This window comes from Urtica dioica, chromosome 2 (genome assembly GCF_054948205.1).
Source record: "Urtica dioica subsp. dioica isolate 48M chromosome 2, U.dioica_male_clone48M_v1_H2, whole genome shotgun sequence".
NCBI lineage: Eukaryota > Viridiplantae > Streptophyta > Magnoliopsida > Rosales > Urticaceae > Urtica > Urtica dioica.
The window spans coordinates 7,983,904-8,004,346 of NC_142757.1; the positions used below are offsets into that span (position 1 = coordinate 7,983,904).

General features: G+C 42.8%; 1 protein-coding gene and 1 long non-coding RNA gene across 3 annotated transcripts; one reads left to right on the forward strand and one right to left on the reverse strand.

The window, feature by feature from the left end:
* Nucleotides 1-8,339: 8,339 nt before the first annotated feature.
* On the forward strand, nucleotides 8,340-9,682 carry LOC149404049 (uncharacterized). The gene is made up of 3 exons (XM_089607371.1): nucleotides 8,340-8,456; nucleotides 8,770-8,933; nucleotides 9,016-9,682. Exons 1-3 carry the CDS (start codon nucleotides 8,340-8,342, stop codon nucleotides 9,680-9,682), a joined length of 948 nt encoding a protein of 315 aa, XP_089463497.1.
* Nucleotides 9,683-14,566: 4,884 nt separating this feature from the next.
* On the reverse strand, nucleotides 14,567-18,251 carry LOC149404050 (uncharacterized). Of its 2 annotated transcripts, none has more exons than XR_016294022.1 (4): nucleotides 17,946-18,251; nucleotides 16,680-17,177; nucleotides 14,953-15,748; nucleotides 14,567-14,868 (listed from the first exon to the last, which is right to left on the reverse strand). It is a non-coding gene; the product is annotated as an uncharacterized LOC149404050 (long non-coding RNA). The 2 variants fall into 2 exon arrangements; XR_016294021.1 differs by having other exon boundaries at nucleotides 14,953-15,796.
* Between the last annotated feature and the right edge of the window lie 2,192 nt (nucleotides 18,252-20,443).

A 20,443-nucleotide genomic window follows, 5' to 3' on the forward strand; every position in this document is an offset into this window, starting at 1 on the left:
CCTGTTTATGTTTTAAACCCTTGATGATTTTATCTATACTTATCCAGCTTCTTAAAGCACTCATTTATAAAGCTCAAGAACTAATTGTTTTTTTTTTCTTCTTCTTCTTTCTTTTCAATCTCTTGGCTTGTTGTAACCCAGGGATTGTGAGAGGCATCGACACATCTAAAGGCTTGTTTTATGTCATCACCCCAGTTCCACTGAATATTATTATTATGTGTTTTTTTATAGTAATGCCATATTTATGTAAATGATATTTATTATTGATTGAATGAAATATGAGATTTTTGGATATTATTATTATGTGTTTTATTGGATATTTATATATTATAAATGTATTTAAATATATATTTTTATTAAAAAAATGCTCTACAGAAATAAGATGTAGTCTATATTGTAAAAATATAATTTCATAAATATAAACTACAGCTAAACAATGTAGTCTTCAACAGAAAAGAATGGAGTTATAGGCAAAGAGATAAGACTCCAGTGCAATAGATGCCACAAAAACGCCGTAGTCTGTCCAACTCAATTAATTATAACTACTCTTTAAAGCTGTAGTGTTTATTGACTTAAAATTTGAACAACTACATTATAAAAATGTAGTCTTCAACAGAAAACACTGTAGTCATAGGCAAAAAGATAAGACTCCAGTGCAATAGATGCCACAAAAACGCCGTAGTCTGTCTAATTGACTCAATTAAGACTACTTGTTAAAACTGTAGTTTTTTTATCTTATGTAATTGAGTTCTATATAACTACAGCATAACGTTGTAGTAATTATAGATGCCACTAGTAAGACTACATCTAAATAATGTAGTTATATATTTTAACTACAGTCTTATAAAACAGATACACTACGGCCAAACACTGGAGTCATAATCAAAGAGATAAGACTCCAGTGTAATAGATGACAATCAGTAAACTGTAGTAGATTTAAAATGACTACAGCGTTCGGCAGTAGTTAGAGGCCAAAACCCCCGAGGAGATGACGACGTCAGTGGCCGTAGCGTCTGTCGAGGACGTCACCCGAATGACGTATCCTCGCCTAAAGTGGTAGGGACGGCCACCGGAGACTTGAGAGATCGCCTCAGTTCCCGAAGGGAATCTCATGGGAGCAACTTGAGAGAAAAACTCAACGCCCGACGCAGGGTCGATAGAGAAGTCGTCTTGGGACATCAACCACCCAACGTTGCTGACCGCACATCCAGCAAAAAGCGCGCCGCCCCACTCATGGCGCCGGCCACCGGTCCCGCCTCGCGAAGGAAGAGGCGTAGAAGCGGTCGAGTCCCTAACGACCATCTGTCTCCAGCCCCGAGGCAATCCTTCGTCCCACTCAACACGGCGCCCGACCGGATCCTGAGCTTACACAGGGAGAAGCTAGGATCTCCGGTCCCGTTAAAGACGGCCCCCGCGACGAGGGACGAGAGCAAGCAATGCGAATATCACCATGACCACCGGCACGCGACAACAGAATGCTACCAGCTTAGGAAGCGAATTGATTCCCTAGTTCGAAGTGGGGACTTCAAGGAATTTGCCGCATCATGATTGTCGCAGCTTCCACCCTTAGACTCACGACCGAACTCGATCGGCCTCGTGATCACTTTTATTTCAAAATTGTAATTTTCTTTTTCAAAAAAGGCCAAGCGCCATGACTACCTATGGCGACCCCCTTATTGCAATGAAGAATTATTCTAACACACTGTTGTATACCTCCAACACGAGAGTTTCTTGGCCTTCGTCTCACAAACGCAAGAAACTCGGGGGGATAATGGAGATCAATGCTCAATCAAAAACAAAAACAACTCAAAAATAATAAATAAATAAAAAAGTCCCAAGGGGCCGATGGTCAGGCCGGAGGTCCCAAAGAGAGACAATCTTCACATAACTCCTCGAGTTGAGTTCACTCCTCGGGTCGAGTATCGAGTCCACGGGTCGATAAGCTACCCCTCGTGCCGACTCTACTGTCCTCCTCGAGTTGAGTTCACTCTTCGGGTCGAGCATTGAGTCCACGAGTCGACAAGCTACTCCTCGTGCCGACTCTACGTTTCTCATCGAGTTGAGTTCACTCCTCGAGTCGAGTGCCAAGTCCACGAGTCGACAAGCTACTCCTCGTGCCGACTCTACTGTCCTCCTCGAGTTGAGTTCACTCCTCGAGTCGAGTATCGAGACCACGGGTCGATCAGCTACTCCTCGTGCCGACTCTACGTTTCTCCTCGAGTTGAGTTCACTCCTCGGGTCGAGTACCGAGTCCACGAGTCGATAAGCTACTCCTTGTGCCGACTCTACTGTCCTCCTCGAGTTGAGTTCACTCCTCGGGTCGAGTACCGACTCCACGAGTCGATAAGCTACTCCTCGTGCCGACTCTACGTTTCTCCTCGAGTTGAGTTCACTCCTCGAGTCGAGTACCGAGTCCACGAGTCGACAAGCTACTCCTCGTACCGACTCTACGTTTCTCCTCGAGTTGGGTTGACTCCTCGAGTGGAGTACCGAATCAACGAGTCGACAAGCTACTCCTCGTGCCGACTCTACGTTTCTCCTCGAGTTGAGTTCATTCCTCAAGTCGAGTACTGAGTCCACGAGTCGACAAGCTACTCCTCGTGCCGACTTTACGTTTCTCCTCGAGTTGAGTTCACCCCTCGAGTCGAGTACCGGGCCCACGAGTCGACAAGCTACTCCTCGTGCCGACTCTACGTTTCTCCTCGAGTTGAGTTCACTCCTCGAGTCGAGTGCCGAGTCCACGAGTCGACAAGCTACTCCTCGTGCCGACTCTACTTTCCTCCTCGAGTCGAGTATCGAGTCCACGGGTCAATAAGCTACTCCTCGTGCCGACTCTACGTTTCTCCTCGAGTTGCGTTCACTCCTCGAGTCGAGTGCCGAGTCCACGAGTCGACAAGCTACTCCTCGTGCCGACTCTACTTTCCTCCTCGAGTTGAGTTCACTCCTCGAGTCGAGTATCGAGTCCACGGGTCGATAAGCTACCCCTCGTGCCGACTCTACGTTTCTCCTCGAGTTGAGTTCACTCCTCGGGTCGAGTACCGAGTCCACGAGTCGATAAGCTACTCCTCGTGCCGACTCTACTGTCCTCCTCGAGTTGAGTTCACTCCTGGGGTCGAGTACCAAGTCCACGAGCCAATAAGCTACTCCTCGTGCCGACTCTACGTTTCTCCTCGAGTTGAGTTCACTCCTCGAGTCGAGTGCCGAGTCCACGAGTCGACAAGCTACTCCTCGTGCCGACTCTACTGTCCTCCTCGAGGTGAGTTCACACCTCGAGTCGAGTATCGAGTCCACGGGTCGATAAGCTACTCCTCGTGCCGACTCTACGTTTCTCCTCGAGTTGAGTTCACTCGTCGGGTCGAGTACCGAGTCCACGAGTCGATAAGCTACTCCTCGTGCAGACTCTACTGTCCTCCTCGAGTTGAGTTCACTCCTCGGGTCGAGTACCGAGTCCACGAGTCGATAAGCTACTCCTCATGCCGACTCTAGGTTTCTCCTCGAGTTGAGTTCACTCCTCGAGTCGAGTATCGAGTCCACAAGTCGACAAGCTACTCCTCGTGCCGACTCTACGTTTCTCCTCGAGTTGAGTTCAGTCCTCGAGTCGAGTGCCGAGTCCACGAGTCGACAAGCTACTTCTCGTGCCGACTCTAGGTTTCTCCTCGATTTGAGTTCACTTCTCGAGTCGAGTGCCGAGCCCACGAGTCGACAAGCTACTCCTCGTGCCGACTCTACGTTTCTCCTCGATGAGTTCACTCCTCGAGTCGAGTGCCGAGTCCACGAGTCGACAAGCTATTCCTCGTGCCGACTCTACTTTCCTCCTCAAGTCGAGTATCGAGTCCACGGGTCAATAAGCTACTCCTCGTGCCGACTCTACGTTTCTCCTCGAGTTGCGTTCACTCCTCGAGTCGAGTGCCGAGTCCATGAGTCGACAAGCTACTCCTCGTGCCGACTCTACTTTCCTCCTCGATTTGAGTTCACTCCTCGAGTCGAGTATCGAGTCCACGGGTCGATAAGCTACCCCTCGTGCCGACTCTACGTTTCTCCTCGAGTTGAGTTCACTCCTCGGGTCGAGTACCGAGTCCACGAGTCGATAAGCTACTCCTCGTGCCGACTCTACTGTCCTCCTCGAGTTGAGTTCACTCCTGGGGTCGAGTACCGAGTCCACGAGCCGATAAGCTACTCCTCGTGCCGACTCTACGTTTCTCCTCGAGTTGAGTTCACTCCTCGAGTCGAGTGCCGAGTCCACGAGTCGACAAGCTACTCCTCGTGCCGACTCTACTGTCCTCCTCGAGTTGAGTTCACACCTCGAGTCGAGTATCGAGTCCACGGGTCGATACGCTACTCCTCGTGCCGACTCTACGTTTCTCCTCGAGTTGAGTTCACTCCTCGGGTCGAGTACCGAGTCCACGAGTCGATAAGCTACTCCTCGTGCAGACTCTACTGTCTTCCTCGAGTTGAGTTCACTCCTCGGGTCGAGTACCGAGTCCACGAGTCGATAAGCTACTCCTCATGCCGACTCTAGGTTTCTCCTCGAGTTGAGTTCACTCCTCGAGTCGAGTGCCGAGTCCACGAGTCGATAAGCTACTCCTCGTGCCGACTCTACTTTCCTCCTCGAGTTGAGTTCACTCCTCGAGTCGAGTATCGAGTCCACGGGTTGATAAGCTACTCCTCGTGCCGACTCTACGTTTCTCCTCGAGTTGAGTTCACTCCTCGAGTCGAGTGCCGAGTCCACGAGTCGACAAGCTACTCCTCGTGCCGACTCTACGTTTCTCCTCGAGTTGAGTCCACCCCTCGAGTCGCGTACCGAGTCCACGAGTCGAATAGCTACTCCTCGTGCCGACTCTACGTTTCTCCTCGAGTTGAGTTCACTCCTCGAGTCGAGTACCGAGTCCACGAGTCGACAAGCTACTCCTCGTACCGACTCTACGTTTCTCCTCGAGTTGGGTTCACTCCTCGAGTGGAGTACCGAATCAACGAGTCGACAAGCTACTCCTCGTGCCGACTCTACGTTTCTCCTCGTGTTGAGTTCATTCCTCGAGTCGAGTACTGAGTCCACGAGTCGACAATCTACTCCTCGTGCCGACTCTACGTTTCTCCTCGAGTTGAGTTCACCCCTCGAGTCGAGTACTGGGCCCACGAGTCGACAAGCTACTCCTCGTGCCGACTCTACTGTCCTCCTCGAGTTGAGTTCACTCCTCGGGTCGAGTACCGAGTCCACGAGTCGATAAGCTACTCCTCGTGCCGACTCTACGTTTCTCCTCGAGTTGAGTTAACTTCTCGAGTCGAGTATCGAGTCCACGAGTCGACAAGCTACTCCTCGTGCCGACTCTACGTTTCTCCTCGAGTTGAGTTCACTCCTCGAGTCGAGTGCCGAGTCCACGAGTCGACAAGCTACTCCTCGTGCCGACTCTATGTTTCTCCTCGAGTTGAGTTCACTCCTCGAGTCGAGTGCCGAGTCCACGAGTCGACAAGCTACTCCTCGTGCTGACTCTACTTTCCTCCTCGAGTCGAGTATCGAGTCCACGGGTCAATAACTTACTCCTCGTGCCGACTCTACGTTTCTCCTCGAGTTGCATTCACTCCTCGAGTCGAGTGCCGAGTCCACGAGTCGACAAGCTACTCCTCGTGCCGACTCTACTTTCCTCCTCGAGTTGAGTTCATTCCTCGAGTCGAGTATCGAGTCTACGGGTCGATAAGCTACCCCTCGTGCCGACTCTAAGTTTCTCCTTGAGTTGAGTTCACTCCTCGGGTCGAGTACCGAGTCCACGAGTCGATAAGCTACTCCTCGTGCCGACTCTACTGTCCTCCTCGAGTTGAGTTCACTCCTGGGGTCGAGTACCGAGTCCACGAGCCGATAAGCTACTCCTCGTGCCGACTCTACGTTTCTCCTCGAGTTGAGTTCGATCCTCGAGTCCATTGCCGAGTCCACGAGTCGACAAGCTACTCCTCGTGCCGACTCTACTGTCCTCCTCGAGTTGAGTTCACACCTCGAGTCGAGTATCGAGTCCACGGGTCGATAAGCTACTCCTCGTGCCGACTCTACGTTTCTGCTCGAGTTGAGTTCACTCCTCGGGTCGAGTACCGAGTCCACGAGTCGATAAGCTACTCCTCACGCAGACTCTACTGTCCTCCTCGAGTTGAGTTCACTCCTCGGGTCGAGTACCGAGTCCACGAGTCGATAAGCTACTCCTCATGCCGACTCTAGGTTTCTCCTCGAGTTGAGTTCATTCCTCGAGTCGAGTATCGAGTCCACGAGTCGACAAGCTACTCCTCGTGCCGACTCTACGTTTCTCCTCGAGTTGAGTTCACTCCTCGAGTCGAGTGCCGAGTCCACGAGTCGACAAGCTACTCCTCGTGCCGACTCTAGGTTTCTCCTCGAGTTGAGTTCACTCCTCGAGTCGAGTGCCGAGTCCACGTGTCGACAAGCTACTCCTCGTGCCGACTCTACGTTTCTCCTCGACTTGAGTTCACTCCTCGAGTCGAGTGCCGAGTCCACGAGTCGACAAGCTACTCCTCGTGCCGACTCTACTTTCCTCCTCGAGTTGAGTTCACTCCTCGAGTCGAGTATCGAGTCCACGGGTTGATAAGCTACTCCCCATGCCGACTCTACGTTTCTCCTCAAGTTGAGTTCACTCCTCGAGTCGAGTGCCGAGTCCACGAGTCGACAAGCTACTCCTCGTGCCGACTCTACGTTTCTCCTCGAGTTGAGTCCACCCCTCGAGTCGCGTACCGAGTCCACGAGTCGACAAGCTACTCCTCGTGCCGACTCTACGTTTCTCCTCGAGTTGAGTTCACTCCTCGAGTCGAGTACCGAGTCCACGAGTCGACAAGCTACTCCTCGTACCGACTCTACGTTTCTCCTCGAGTTGGGTTCACTCCTCGAGTGGAGTACCGAATCCACGAGTCGACAAGCTACTCCTCGTGCCGACTCTACGTTTCTCCTCGAGTTGAGTTCATTCCTCGAGTCGAGTACTGAGTCCACGAGTCGACAAGCTACTCCTCGTGCCGACTCTACGTTTCTCCTCGAGTTGAGTTCACCCCTCGAGTCGAGTACCGGGCCCACGAGTCGACAAGCTACTCCTCGTGCCGACTCTACGTTTCTCCTCGAATCGAGTTCACTCCTCGAGTCGAGTACCGAGTCCACGGGTCGATAAGCTACTCCTCGTGCCGACTCTACGTTTCTCCTCGAGTTGAGTTCACTCCTCGAGTCGAGTACCAAGTCCACGAGTCGACAAGAGTTATGCACTTTGTGTGTAACTTTGGTATCGAAAGAAGTCAAAGCGTTAGTTACAAAAAGAGTAGATAAAGGGAAAAATGTGATGAATGAAAAATTGTCTCGCGTTGAACTCAATAAGAGACGACAAAATCTGATTACCAATGACCGAGATGATAATCCTGTGTTCAATAGTCGAATACATAACCGAGACGATGAAGTATACAAGCATGACAGATATGACTACCACCACAACGATCGGGATGATGAAAACAAAAGTGACGGGGGTGATGAAGACAAGTTTGATGGAGATGATGGACAGAACAGTGACAAAGGAACAGAATTTGAAGAGTTCGCGAACACCGAAGAATATGAAGATTTTGTAAAACATTTTACAATACCATCGGGACAGGGTGAACCATCGGGACACGGTGAACCATCACGTAACCCTCATAAAGTTGTATCACCAACGGATTGCGTGCCTTACTCATGGAATGCCCCCAACTTCACAACCGATGATTTTGTCAAGGAAGAACATAATGACGGTCCAAGTCAGTTGCCAAATTCTTCCACAAGTAATAAGAATGAGATGTACTTATATTTTTAAATGAAAATTTTTATGTTATATGTATTATAACCGTTGAATGCAATAGGTAGCACAGAAGATATATACATCGGGAATGAGTTTGAGTCCAAGAAACAGATGAAGCAAGAGATTCATGTTTTTGTTCTAAAAAATAATTTTGAGTTTAGAGTGAAATCGTCTTCGAAAGGGAGATGGTATGTCATATGCAAAAATGAGATGTGCACTTGGAAGCTGAGGGGTGTTGTGCAGTGGTCTGATATGTGGCAGATTACGTCGTATGAGAGTAGACATTCTTGCGCACGTGTGGTTCGAACAAAAGGACATAGAGGAGCTGCACCTTGGGTTATTGGTCACGTCTTTACAGATAAGTACAGTATTAGCTCTATGGTTGAGTATTCCTTACAAAATGTAAGAGAGAAAGTCAAGACAAGATGGGGTGTTGACATCTCGTACTTGAAAGCTTAGAGAACCAGGGAGAAAGTAATTTTATATGTAAGGGGTACGCCAGAAGAATCTTATCAGAAGTTACCATCTTGGCTATACATGTTGGAGCAGAAGAACCTTGGGACTCTGACTGCGCTTTTGAAAGATGGCGATAGATTCAAGTACGCGTTTTTTTCTATTGGGGCGTGTCATAGAGGATTCAAGTCTTGTCGACTGGTGATATCATTAGACGTTTCATTTTTTAAGATAAAATATGGTGGATAGTTACTATGCGCAATTGCGATGGATGCTAATTCACAATTATATCCACTTGCATTCGGGGTAGTAGATAGCGAGTGTCATGCTTCGTGGATTTGGTTTTTGAGAAAGTTGAGAGAGAAGATATCGTTGAAGACGTTGAAGAGTTGGCATTCATATCCGATCGACATGTTAGCATCATGTAATACATGGTCTCGAGGTAGTGTTCCCTGGTATCCCTCACGAAGCATGCTACCATCATCTGAAACTAAATGTCCAACATAAATTCAAGACCGATCATTGTCGCATTGAACTGAATGCCGCCGCTTATGCTTTCAATAAGACCGCTTTCGAAGCTCATTTTCGGCAATTGAGAAAGAAAGATGTTGAGATGGCTAAGTATCTGGAGGAAGTTGGTTTTGATCGGTGGGCAAGAGAATTTTTCCCTGGAAAACGGTAAAACACAAACTCTTCATTTTGTCATTACAAGTGTTTTAACTAGATATAAAACATCACTAATATGTAACAGTTTGTATAGGTACGATATAATGACAAGTAATAATGCAGAAAGCTTCAACAATAAAACGAGAAATGCTAGAACGTTTCACATTACCACGTTGCTTGAGTGTATTATATTCACACTTCAAACGTGGTTTTTTGATCGAGAAGAAATGGCTAGGAAATGTGATACAAGACTGTCTCCGAAGTTTCAAGATAATCTCGCTCATCTAAACGGCAAGGCACAATTCGTCAATACCTATGGACTCGGTATGTATGAATGTCATGTCAAAGACGAGAGAGGTGACTTTCATGTTGATTTGTTAAGAAAGACATGCACGTGCGGGCTACCACAACTACTTGGAATTCTATGCGAGCATGGCATTGCATCGGCACAACACAGGAGTGTCGACATCTATTCTTTATGCAGTCCTTTCTATTCGAAGGAGACATGGATTGAGATGTATAAGGAATCCATATATCCTATTGGGAATGACGATCAGTGGAACGTTCCGGATGACATAAAGAACATGAAGGTGTCAGAACCAATTGAAAAGAAACAAGCCGATCGACCAAAGAAAAGTAAACAAGGAAGGCGGAGGGTCAATCGATACCCTTCGCAAGGTGAAAAAGTTGTTATTCACCGCAAATGTGGTAAATGTGGTGGTATGGCCCATAACAGGAAGACATGCACTTGGAGAGAGTGAAAACATTCATCTTTTATTTTGTTTGTTTTGAATTTATGACGTTTGTATTTTTATGTCATAACTTTTGTACGTGTTTTGTTGAATATTTGTAGTTTAATGTGAAGTTCATGTTTATGTATATGTTTATGTTATATTTATATTTACTATTTATTGTTTAATTTCATAGCGAACATTAAAATAACCTTTTAAAATATTTAATGTCATAAAAATATCCAAATATTTAATGTCAATACACATCAAAAACGTTAGCATCAATTCATATCATCGCGTTTCTAATTGGAAAAATAAGTCGGTCGACCATTTCTTCCTGAACGTCCTCATGTTCTCGCTTAGAAGTGTGTTGAACCCCGCGTCAACAAGGATGTGCTCTGCATACTTGATTGCAAACATCCCGCAATCACCACTGAAAGACAAAACCACAAAATTTATACACAAAAAACTCTTAATCTTGTTGTTATTCAAATTACATACATTGTAACACATTGTGGCACGGTTTGGTCGACTAGCCATAGGAACGGTGGAAGTGGAATTTGGCCGCCATCTAGCTCTCACTTTGCCCTTGGATGCTCGCTGAACATCCTCGACTTCGTCATAACCGCCGGTAACGCTGGACTCCAATTATATGTTAACATAATAATGTTATAATAATATAAGATAATAAACATTAAGATAATAAAAATCAGCTGAATTGTGTTGCATATGCACAATATCTTTATGGCAATCCAAGACGATTATGGTCCACTCTTGAAGATCGACCCGGAACGTGAACCAATGCATGTTCTTGAAGTTGACGACATACAAAATCTCTCGCGTTCTAGTCCACGGAATGACTTGGGAATCTCTGCAACCAGTCATCGGGTCCAACACTACTCTGTGATCCCATTTTACGAGCTCTACCTCTGTGCCTTGTTCAGCGGCTATCTTTTTGTTCTCCTCTTGCTTCGTATAACGACCGTATACGTTTTAGACCCACCGGGAATCCATGATACATACGTCTCGACTAACTCCGCATATTGTCATTGGCGTCTCCGAAGCATATCCAGAATGGCATCAATATGTTGTGATCGTGTATGAAACAACAAACGTATTAATTAACTTTTGATTTATAAACGTATTCAAAGCAATGTAATTCGACTTACCGTATCTGTTAGCCATTTTTCATTTTCCAATAGGAGCTTGAAGAACTCAGTCTCCACATCGGTGACCTTGACATAAACTCGGCCCAAGAACTTCCCCTCAAGTTCAGAAGTGCGGGTCCACTTCACGCAGTCATGGAAATAATAATTTTTTGGTTCATTCAAAGGTCTTAACGGCGTTACCCACACCTCTGAGGAGTATTTCGATCGCGTCGGGTCCGTGAAATCGGAGGGAAAAGTATCTTTTTGATGATGCTTCTGAGATGGCGTTCGTACCGAGTCTCTTTCCGGCATCAGCCTCTTCTGCGCTAAGGTTGATAGTGGGAGCATCTTTTCCGATACATCGAGCCGCCGTAAACGTTTCCTTCTCGGAGAGGGCGGCTTTGTCGAAGATGGCGTCGAAGAAGGCGGTTTCGTCGAACAGGACGGCTGTGAAGGAGGAGGAGGAGGAGGAGGAGGAGGAGAAGGACTATGAGGACTAGGGGGACCAGGAGGACTAGGAGGAGGAGGACTACACGATCGATGTCGATGGCGTGAACTAGCTTGCGTAGTTGGTAACGGCCCCGGAGGTAAACCCGTCACGTCCTCGAACATGACATTTATCTTCTCAAACATGGCAATCTGTAAGCTGATGACACAAAATACTGAATAAGAAACTAAACATTTATAGAAACGACTGATTAGAAACTTATTTATTAAACGAAAATTAAAACTAACCTGGTCTCGCCTCATTCTCTCTAGTCTACGACCGTTCGTACTCAGAGCTCTCAAGACGGTCACCTGAGAATGTATCATTTGATTCCACATATCCTTCGTCAAAGCCCACAGAGCGGGATGACCGGGACGAGCGGGAGGTGCGAGATGATCGGGACGAGCGGGAGGTGCGGGATGATCAGCACGCTCAGGATGTTCGAACTGAAATGCTAAATTATAAACTACTAACTACTAACTAAGTAATATATTATAAACTAATCACTAATTAATAAATAAACTACTAACAAATTAATAAATTATAAACTAATCACTACTTAATAAATAAACTACTAACTACTTAATAAATTATAAACTACTAACTATTTAATAAATTATACCCTCATCACTAATTAATAAATAAACTACTAACTAATTAATAAATAAACTACTAACTAATTAATAAATTATAAACTACTAACTAATTAATAAATAAACTACTAACTAGTTAATAAATTATAAACTAATCACTAATTAATAAATAATCTACTAACTAATTAATAAATTAAAAACTACTAACGAATTAATAAATTATAAACTAATCACTAATTAATAAATAAACTACTAACTAATTAATAAATTATAAACTACTAACTAATTAATAAATTATAAACTCATCAATAATTAATAAATAAACTACTAACTAATTAATAAATTAACTACTAACTAATTAATAAATTATAAACTACTAACTAATTAATAAATAAACTACTAACTAGTTAATAAATTATAAACTAATCACTAATTAATAAATAATCTACTTACTAATTAATAAATTAAAAAATACTATCTAATTAATAAATAAACTACTACCTAATTAATAAATTATAAACTAATCATTAATTAATAAATAAACTACTAACTAATTAATAAATTATAAACTAATCACAAATTAATAAATAATCTACTAACTAATTTCAAAATTATAAACTAATCACTTATTAATAAATAAACTACTAAAATATAATTTACTCGACGAGATACTCGCGGAGTATCCGAAATATGGTCTTCGTCATCGTCTTCCTTACTCCACAACTTCTCCTCCTCGTCCTCTTCGGCTTGTCTGAGTACACCGGTATCTTTCGTCGTTGACTCTACTAAATCAATCTATTCCTCGATATTACGTGGCTCAACCACGTCTTCACCTTCAGTCGAATAGAGTGATTGACTGAGTTGCGTCTCTAGTAGCTCGAAGAACTCGCGCTCTCCGGTCCATGTGATGTGATCCCACGTGCGAAGGAACAAAGGCGCTTCATCGAGCCTATTCCTAATTCAAGAGTACAAGACTTCAACAAAGAGTTTCATGGTTTGAACAAAGCTGAATGGAAGAAATATAAAGCTAGAGCCAAAAGCGACGCAAGAAGAAAACCCAACCACGAGGACAAGGGCGGCGCAAATAAAGGAAAGCTTATTCACGTCGTTTAAAGCAGTTTGAGCTATTTATTTATTATTTTCGTAGCTAAAAATAATAGATGAAGTTAGAGTCTTTTTAAAGTGTTTTTGGGCTTTAGTTATGCTTAATGAAGTCCATATGTGTTAGGTATTAAGTTAAGCTTTTAATTTTAATGTTATCAGGCCTAAATAATGTTTTATAGGCCCATTAAAACTAGGGCAACAATGTACTCCGAATTTGCTTTGTATTTTCCTAATTAAAGGAGGTTTCAAGCTTAATGAAAGGGCATCCAGATTTTTATAAAAAAAAATATGAGAGACTTCTCTTGAGTTCTTATGAACTTTTATCGATCTTATCAAGACTAGTCTTGTGGCGTTCAAACCCGACTCATCAGACGGCCATTCGCATCCGTCCGTGGCGTCATTCGATCCACCTTCGTTCCTAAATTGTAGACGATCCGTCGCTGTGCTATTGGGGTATCGGGTCTCGGAGCTTAGTCGGCCGAGGTTCGTATCAAGTGGTATCATAGTTGTGCTCTACGTTTAGGTTTGCTTATCCAATTTTCTTTTTTTTTTTCATTTTATTTGTATTCCTTTTTTTTTTTTGTTGAAGTACATTTTCCAGAAAAAAAAAATAGAAAAAAAAAGAAAAAAAAAAGAGACATATCCAAAAAAAGGGGATCTGAACAAAAAAAAGAAAAAAAAAAAGAAGAAGATGGATTTTGATGAGTTTTTGAGTGTAGCAAAGGATATAATTTCGAAAGAAACAAAAAAAATTATGAAGAGATTGGATCGAATTGAAGAAAATCAACAATCCAAAAGTGGTGCTGAACAGAAAAGGGTAGAGGCCCTTGACAAGAAATGGGATGTTTTGACAGAAAAATTTTGTATCTGGTTTGAACACCAGACCTTCCAACAAAAGAAGAAGAAACATGCCCAACATGTCGAAGTTGTTGAAGAAAAGGAAATTCTTGTGGGAGAGGAGTTAGTGACTACGCTAATCGAGGAGTCTATTCCCATAAAATTAGAAGTCCCGAATTTGGCAGTTCCTTATTTTGAGGATAACAAGAATATGGAGGACGAAGTAATTTCGTTTCAAACGAAGAAGGTCAAGATTTTCTCTCCCATCTTTGAATTCAACAACGTACAAGATTCGAGGACAAATCTTCTTCAAGAGAGAGAGAATGATGTGATCCCACGTGCGAAGGAACAAAGGCGCTTCATCGAGCCTATTCCTAATTCAAGAGTACAAGACTTCAACAAAGAGTTTCATGGTTTGAACAAAGCTGAATGGAAGAAATATAAAGCTAGAGCCAAAAGCGACGCAAGAAGAATACCCAACCACGAGGACAAGGGCGGCGCAAATAAAGGAAACCTTATTCACGTCGTTTTAAGCAGTTTGAGCTATTTATTTATTATTTTCGTAGCTAAAAATAATAGATGAAGTTAGAGTCTTTTTAAAGTGTTTTTGGGCTTTAGTTATGCTTAATGAAGCCCATATGTGTTAGGTATTAAGTTAAGCTTTTAATTTTAATGTTATCAGGCTTAAATAATGTTTTATAGGCCCATTTAAACTAGGGCAACAATGTACTCCGAATTTGCTTTGTATTTTCCTAATTAAAGGAGGTTTCAAGCTTAATGAAAGGGCATCCAGATTTTTATAAAAAAAATATATGAGAGACTTCTCTTGAGTTCTTATGAACTTTTATCGAACTTATCAAGACTAGTCTTGTGGCGTTCAAACCCGACTCATCAGACAGCCATTCGCATCCGTCCGTGGCGCCATTCGATCCACCTTCGTTCCTAAATTGTAGACGATCCGTCGCTGTGCTATTGGGGTATCAGATCTCGGAGCTTAGTCGGCCGAGGTTCGTATCACCATGGTCTCAACATCTTAAAAACGCCAAGCTACAAGACAACAAAATTGATGAATATTTATAAGTTAGATAAGTATAGTTGTAAATATTTAAAAAATTATAAATTATAAATTACCGTTTTTTTTAGCAAAATCTTCTCGACGTCCTTGCGCGTGACCACTCGAGTGCTTGACCAAGAATGCATCCTCGGTACTCGAACACTGGCATTATTCCCGAACTGCTGACCAATCTCCGGGATTGCCTCGAACGCCCAATATTGCACCGCATGCAAATTCCCGGATAAGAAATACTTCGTCTCCTTCTGTAGGACATTCTCTTTTGCGAATTTGTCATTTACTCGTTCGTAGTAGCACAACAAATTTACCAAGAGGGACGACACAGTCTCAACACACGAGATGTTCCCCCATGCCAGGGAATAGAAGAACGGAAAGTCCTCAAGCATGTAGAGGTACTTGTCGTTGATTGTTCGATTGTTCTACTCCGAGGAGATATCCCGAGACAAACACACATAATCCAAGCTTGTACGCGACGTTCGGATCTTGACATGTCTTGAACGCGTTGACCAAGACGTCGAACCTGGCGTTTGACACACCGTTCAAGTATTCGTGATGAGCCTATCGCTCCTCCGCTCGTTTTGCTCTTTCGTCAAAGGACCATCTTCCATGCTCAATCCGATTATTAACGCATATTCGAGTCTTCCGAATCTCACGCGTTTATTTCCTATTCCGAAATGAATCTCTCTTCTTTTCGTTGGGTCGATCTTATGGAAAAGAAGAGAGTGTAGAAGTACCGTAGAAAAATTTAGCGTACTCCCTCGAAGAATTGGGCGAACGGAGTCTCTGCGACCCTTTGAAGTAGATCGAGAACGGTGAATTTTTCTTTCACCGTCTTCAAATATCCCGAACCACCGTCTGTGATTCGACCCGCAAAGTCGTGGTCGCATAGAAACGTCAATTTATCTTAAAACACGATTAATATTTAATTATCATGAAATATTAATATAATTAAACAAACAAACAAATAACAACAAGATTAATCTCATATTTTTCCTACAATAACTAAAGAGATCTCATAACTAAAACCTCAATAACAATAATTCATTTAACTTTTTGTAATATAACATATTATATAACATAAAACAAAATATCATCAACTTATAAGTAAATTTAACATAAAAACACAATGTTTAAAAAACAACTAATCATTCATTAGAAAAAAACAACTAATTATTAATTAGAAAAACAACTACTTATTAGTATGTTGTTCATAGTTAAAAAAAAACAACTAATAGTATGTTGTTCATAATTAAAAAAAAAACTAATTGCAAAAAACAACTAATTATTAGTATATTGTTCATAATAAAAAAGTAACTAATCATTAATTAGAAAAAACAACTAATTATGTTGTTCATAATTAAAAAAAAAACAACTAATCATTAATTACGAAAAAAACAACTAACTATTAGTATATTTTGTTCATAAATAAAAAAAGAACTCTTTTATTCATCTTAAATTATTAAAAAAAACGAAAAATTCAAGCACGTCGGAACTCGTCGGATTCTCAAACCATCGTAACTCATCGGAACGTGTCTGAATTGGTCGGATTGCGTCGGATATTTTCGATGAAGATCGTCGGAATCCATCGGATTCGGTCAGATTCAGTCGGATCCGACCGAATCCGATGGATTCCGATGGTCTTCATCGGAATTTCCAGTTAAAAAAAACACTATTTTCTCCTCCAAATCTCATTCAAATCAACATAAAATAACTTATAAGCACTCAAATCTTGTATCCTATCAATCCTACACTAATCAAACCATGAAAAAACCATAAAAAGACTAACCTTTTTTTTGTCATTTTGAGGTATGGAAGTTTGAGAGCTTGAGACTTGGTGGAGGTCGGATTTGTGGTGGTTTCGGTCGGATTTCGTGTGGTGGACGTCGGAGGAGGTCGGATTTGGTGTGGTTGGGCGTCGGAATGGGGGCTCACGCCGGATTTGGTGTGGAGAGTAAGTGAGAGGGTGAGAGTGAAAGAGATTGAAAGCGATGGAGAGGGTTTATTTTGAATTGAATGTATTTTCGTCCAAAATTGGTACAAAAATCCATTTTTGGATTTTTTTAAGTAGTGGGTCTAATTGAGATATTTTCATTATTTTCGGGTCTAGAAAATTAAATTTCTCTTACATAATCAGTCTAAGAGTATTTAGAGTATTTAAACGCTATAAGCGATTAAAACACTCATGAGTTAATCGAGCTTTAACTTCGATAACTCTTTTCTCGAAAATTTCAAATTCCGACTTCGTTGCCTTCGACTCTGCCGATTCTAGCTCGTTCGTCTAAATCTGTAATCAAGTAGCGGAATCCGATAATGAGTCAATTTCCTGATTCCAAACTCATAATCAAATCCTGAAATTCAAAGCCCGACATCTCGACCCAAAACCCGAACTAAATCAAATTGAACCCACACTAACCAAAAACCGTTCTCAACAAACCGGAAACCACATCGAAAATCAAACGACCCCGGAAATATTTCAATTCAATCATAAACGACTATAAAATACTTCACGAGGCTCAAAATCACGTTACGAGACATAACGGCCTAAACACATCTCCCGGCCAAAACGACACTCGGCCAAAACAAGGCTCGGCCAAAACAACAACTCAATCCAAAATTTCCAGAATTTACCAATATCATCACAGCCTCATAACAACAACAACAATCAGAATTCCAAACAAAACCTCAAAACCATACAAGGTCAAGACAACATATTTCAAATAATTCGTCCAAAAATTCAAACAAAATTCAAACCATGCCTTTCAATCATCACCCAAACATTAAAAGAGTCATAACACATCTCAGAATCATCAATTAAAACGCAGAATCAAAAAGCCCCAAATTCGAAACCTAGTTCGTGAGATTTTCGGCTAAAATCCACTCAAACCAAGAAATCCGAAATCAATGGTCAAATTCAAGACACAAACACCATCAATCGAGCTCCAAGTCCAAATAACGCCAATTAATTTCACAGAATTCATCCCGGATCCAAAACCCCCAAATTTAAACATAACCCTAAATCCGAAATCCAAATTGAGGAAGAATAATTTCTCACCTCAATTCGTGAACTTAAGCTCCCTCGGTGAAATCTCACGCCTTCCCCGGCATTCTTTCCCGGTCCGGCGTCATCGTGACTCGCGGCGGCATCTCGTTCTCCTCAGCCTGAAGCGCGTGGTGGAGAGAGCTCGGCTATTGGCGCGCGAAGAGAAGAGAGGAAGAAAAAGAGAGGCGAGGTCGGGTGGTGATGGTGAGGCTCAGCGATGATGATGATTTGACCTAACAATTTTTTTTCTTTTTTGTTTGCAGGTCTGAGAGTGTGAGCGCGCAGGAGAGGCGAAGAAAAAGAAAGAAGAAGAGAGAGAAGGGGTTGAGGAAATGTGGCGAAAATGAGAGGAGGAGAAAAAGAAGGTCCATGTGGCAGCTCCTCCTCAAGCCACATACGAGACAAGTGGCTGCTCAACCACTAGACACGTGTTATCGAAAAAGCCCCTTTTTATTTTTTTTTCTTTCAATCTCCTCCCTCATTTTGTTGTACATAAGTCCTTCCAAAATAAAACTTCACAACTTCGTCCTTGATTAATTGAAAATATTCTTGAGAAATAACCGGGAAAATTCTCACTAATTCTCGCTACCTTGAATATATTTAAGGGTTTTCGAAATTTATTTTTACTCTCGGGATTTTTAAATATCCGAGTATGTTCCCAATAATTTTATTCGGAAAAATAAAAATAATATCTAGTTTACTCGAATATTCTTATCCCGAAATTTCGTCAACCTTAAATATTATTTCCTTCGTTCTCAAGCACTTAAATTTATTCTAGCGTCCAAGTGCTTTCAAAAATCCTTTTCCTTATATTCGGATTATCGAAATTCAGCATTTCCTTATTGATTTATCCAAATTTATTATGAATTTCTTCCGAAATTATAAAATTCTACTTAGAACGTGAAACGAGAAAGTATAGAGAGAACATCTCTGATAAACTGAAATGAGAGAGATTGTGAATTTTATAATTCATTCAACACGGAGAGAGAAGAAAATTTCCTTTATTTATTGATGAGACGAAATTTTTACAAAATCTGACATGTACAAAACTCGGGTTTCACAGTGACGAACTTGCTGAGTGATAATTATTTTTTCCCGCACAATTCTTTAGCGCATTGCTTTCCTTAGGAGTTCCCTTTCAGCGCACCTGTTTTAGCGCTTGCTTTCTAAGATTTTTCGGGTGGTTGCCCTATTTATATGGAACACGGTTTCTTTTTCTTTTATGAACACGTCTGCTCATTTTTATCTTATATTCCTACTTTGATTAGCTATGGCTTGCTTTAGCGGATATACATCTCTCGCCAACAGTTTTGGCAAGTCTTCTGCCTTCGCATGATTTGGCCTTAGATACGCGAACCGTTGTATGGTTTGCGTTCCTGTGGGCGTATTAAGTGCGTCGCGAGGGATGACATGGCTGCGCCATTTAGGCGTCTTACGTGCGCCTTGTAGGCGTCTTAGGTGCACCATGTAGGCGTCTTAGCTGCGCTATGTAGGTGTCTTCGGTACGTCGCGAAGGAAGACTTGATTGCGCCATGTAGGCGTCTTACGTGCGCCATGTAGGCGTCTTAGTTACGCCATGTATGCGTCTTACGTGCATCACGAGGGACGACTTGGTTGCACCATGTAGGCGTCCTACGTGCGCCATGTAGGCGTCTTTGTTGCGCCACATGTAGGCGTCTTAGGTGCGTCGTGAGGGACGACTTTATTGCGCCATGTAGGCGTCTTAGTTGCGCCATGGAGGCGACTTAGGTGCGTTTCGAGGGATGACTTGATTCCGCCATGTAGGCATCTTACGTGCACCATGTAGGCGTCTTAAATGCGCCATGTAGGCATCATAGGTGCGTCGCGAGGGACGACTTGGTTGTGCCATGTAGGCATCTTACGTGCGCCATGTAGGTGTCTTGGTTGTGCCATGTAGACGTCTTAGGTGCGTCGCGACGGATGACTTGGTTGCGCCATGTAGGCGTCTTACGTGCGCCATGTAGGCGTCTTACGTGCGCCATGTAGGCGTCTTAGTTGCGCCATGTAGGCGTCTTAGGTGCGTCGCGAGGGAGGACTTAGTTGCACCATGTAGGCGTCTTACGTACGAAATGTAGGCGTCTTATGTTGTCAATGGTGCCCACAAGAAGAGAAGTAGTCTTTACTTATGTACATTTGATGTAATAAAGTCTCACGAAGACACTTTCTTGTAACTGTTGAATCATTAATAAAAGTTGAAACGTTGATTTATTCTTCGTTGTCTGTTTTAAGCTTTATGATAATATATAGTCTTAAGTCCTTAAACAAACCTAACAACATATTAGGTGCGTCGCGAGGGAGGACTTAGTTGCCCCATGTAGGCGTCTTACGTGCGAAATGTAGGCGTCTTATGTTGTCAATGGTGCCCACAAGAAGAGAAGTAGTCTTTACTTATGTACATTTGATGTAACAAAGTCTCACGAAGACACTTTCTTGTAACTGCTGAATCATTAATAAAAGTTGAAACGTTTATTCATTCTTCGTTGTCTGTT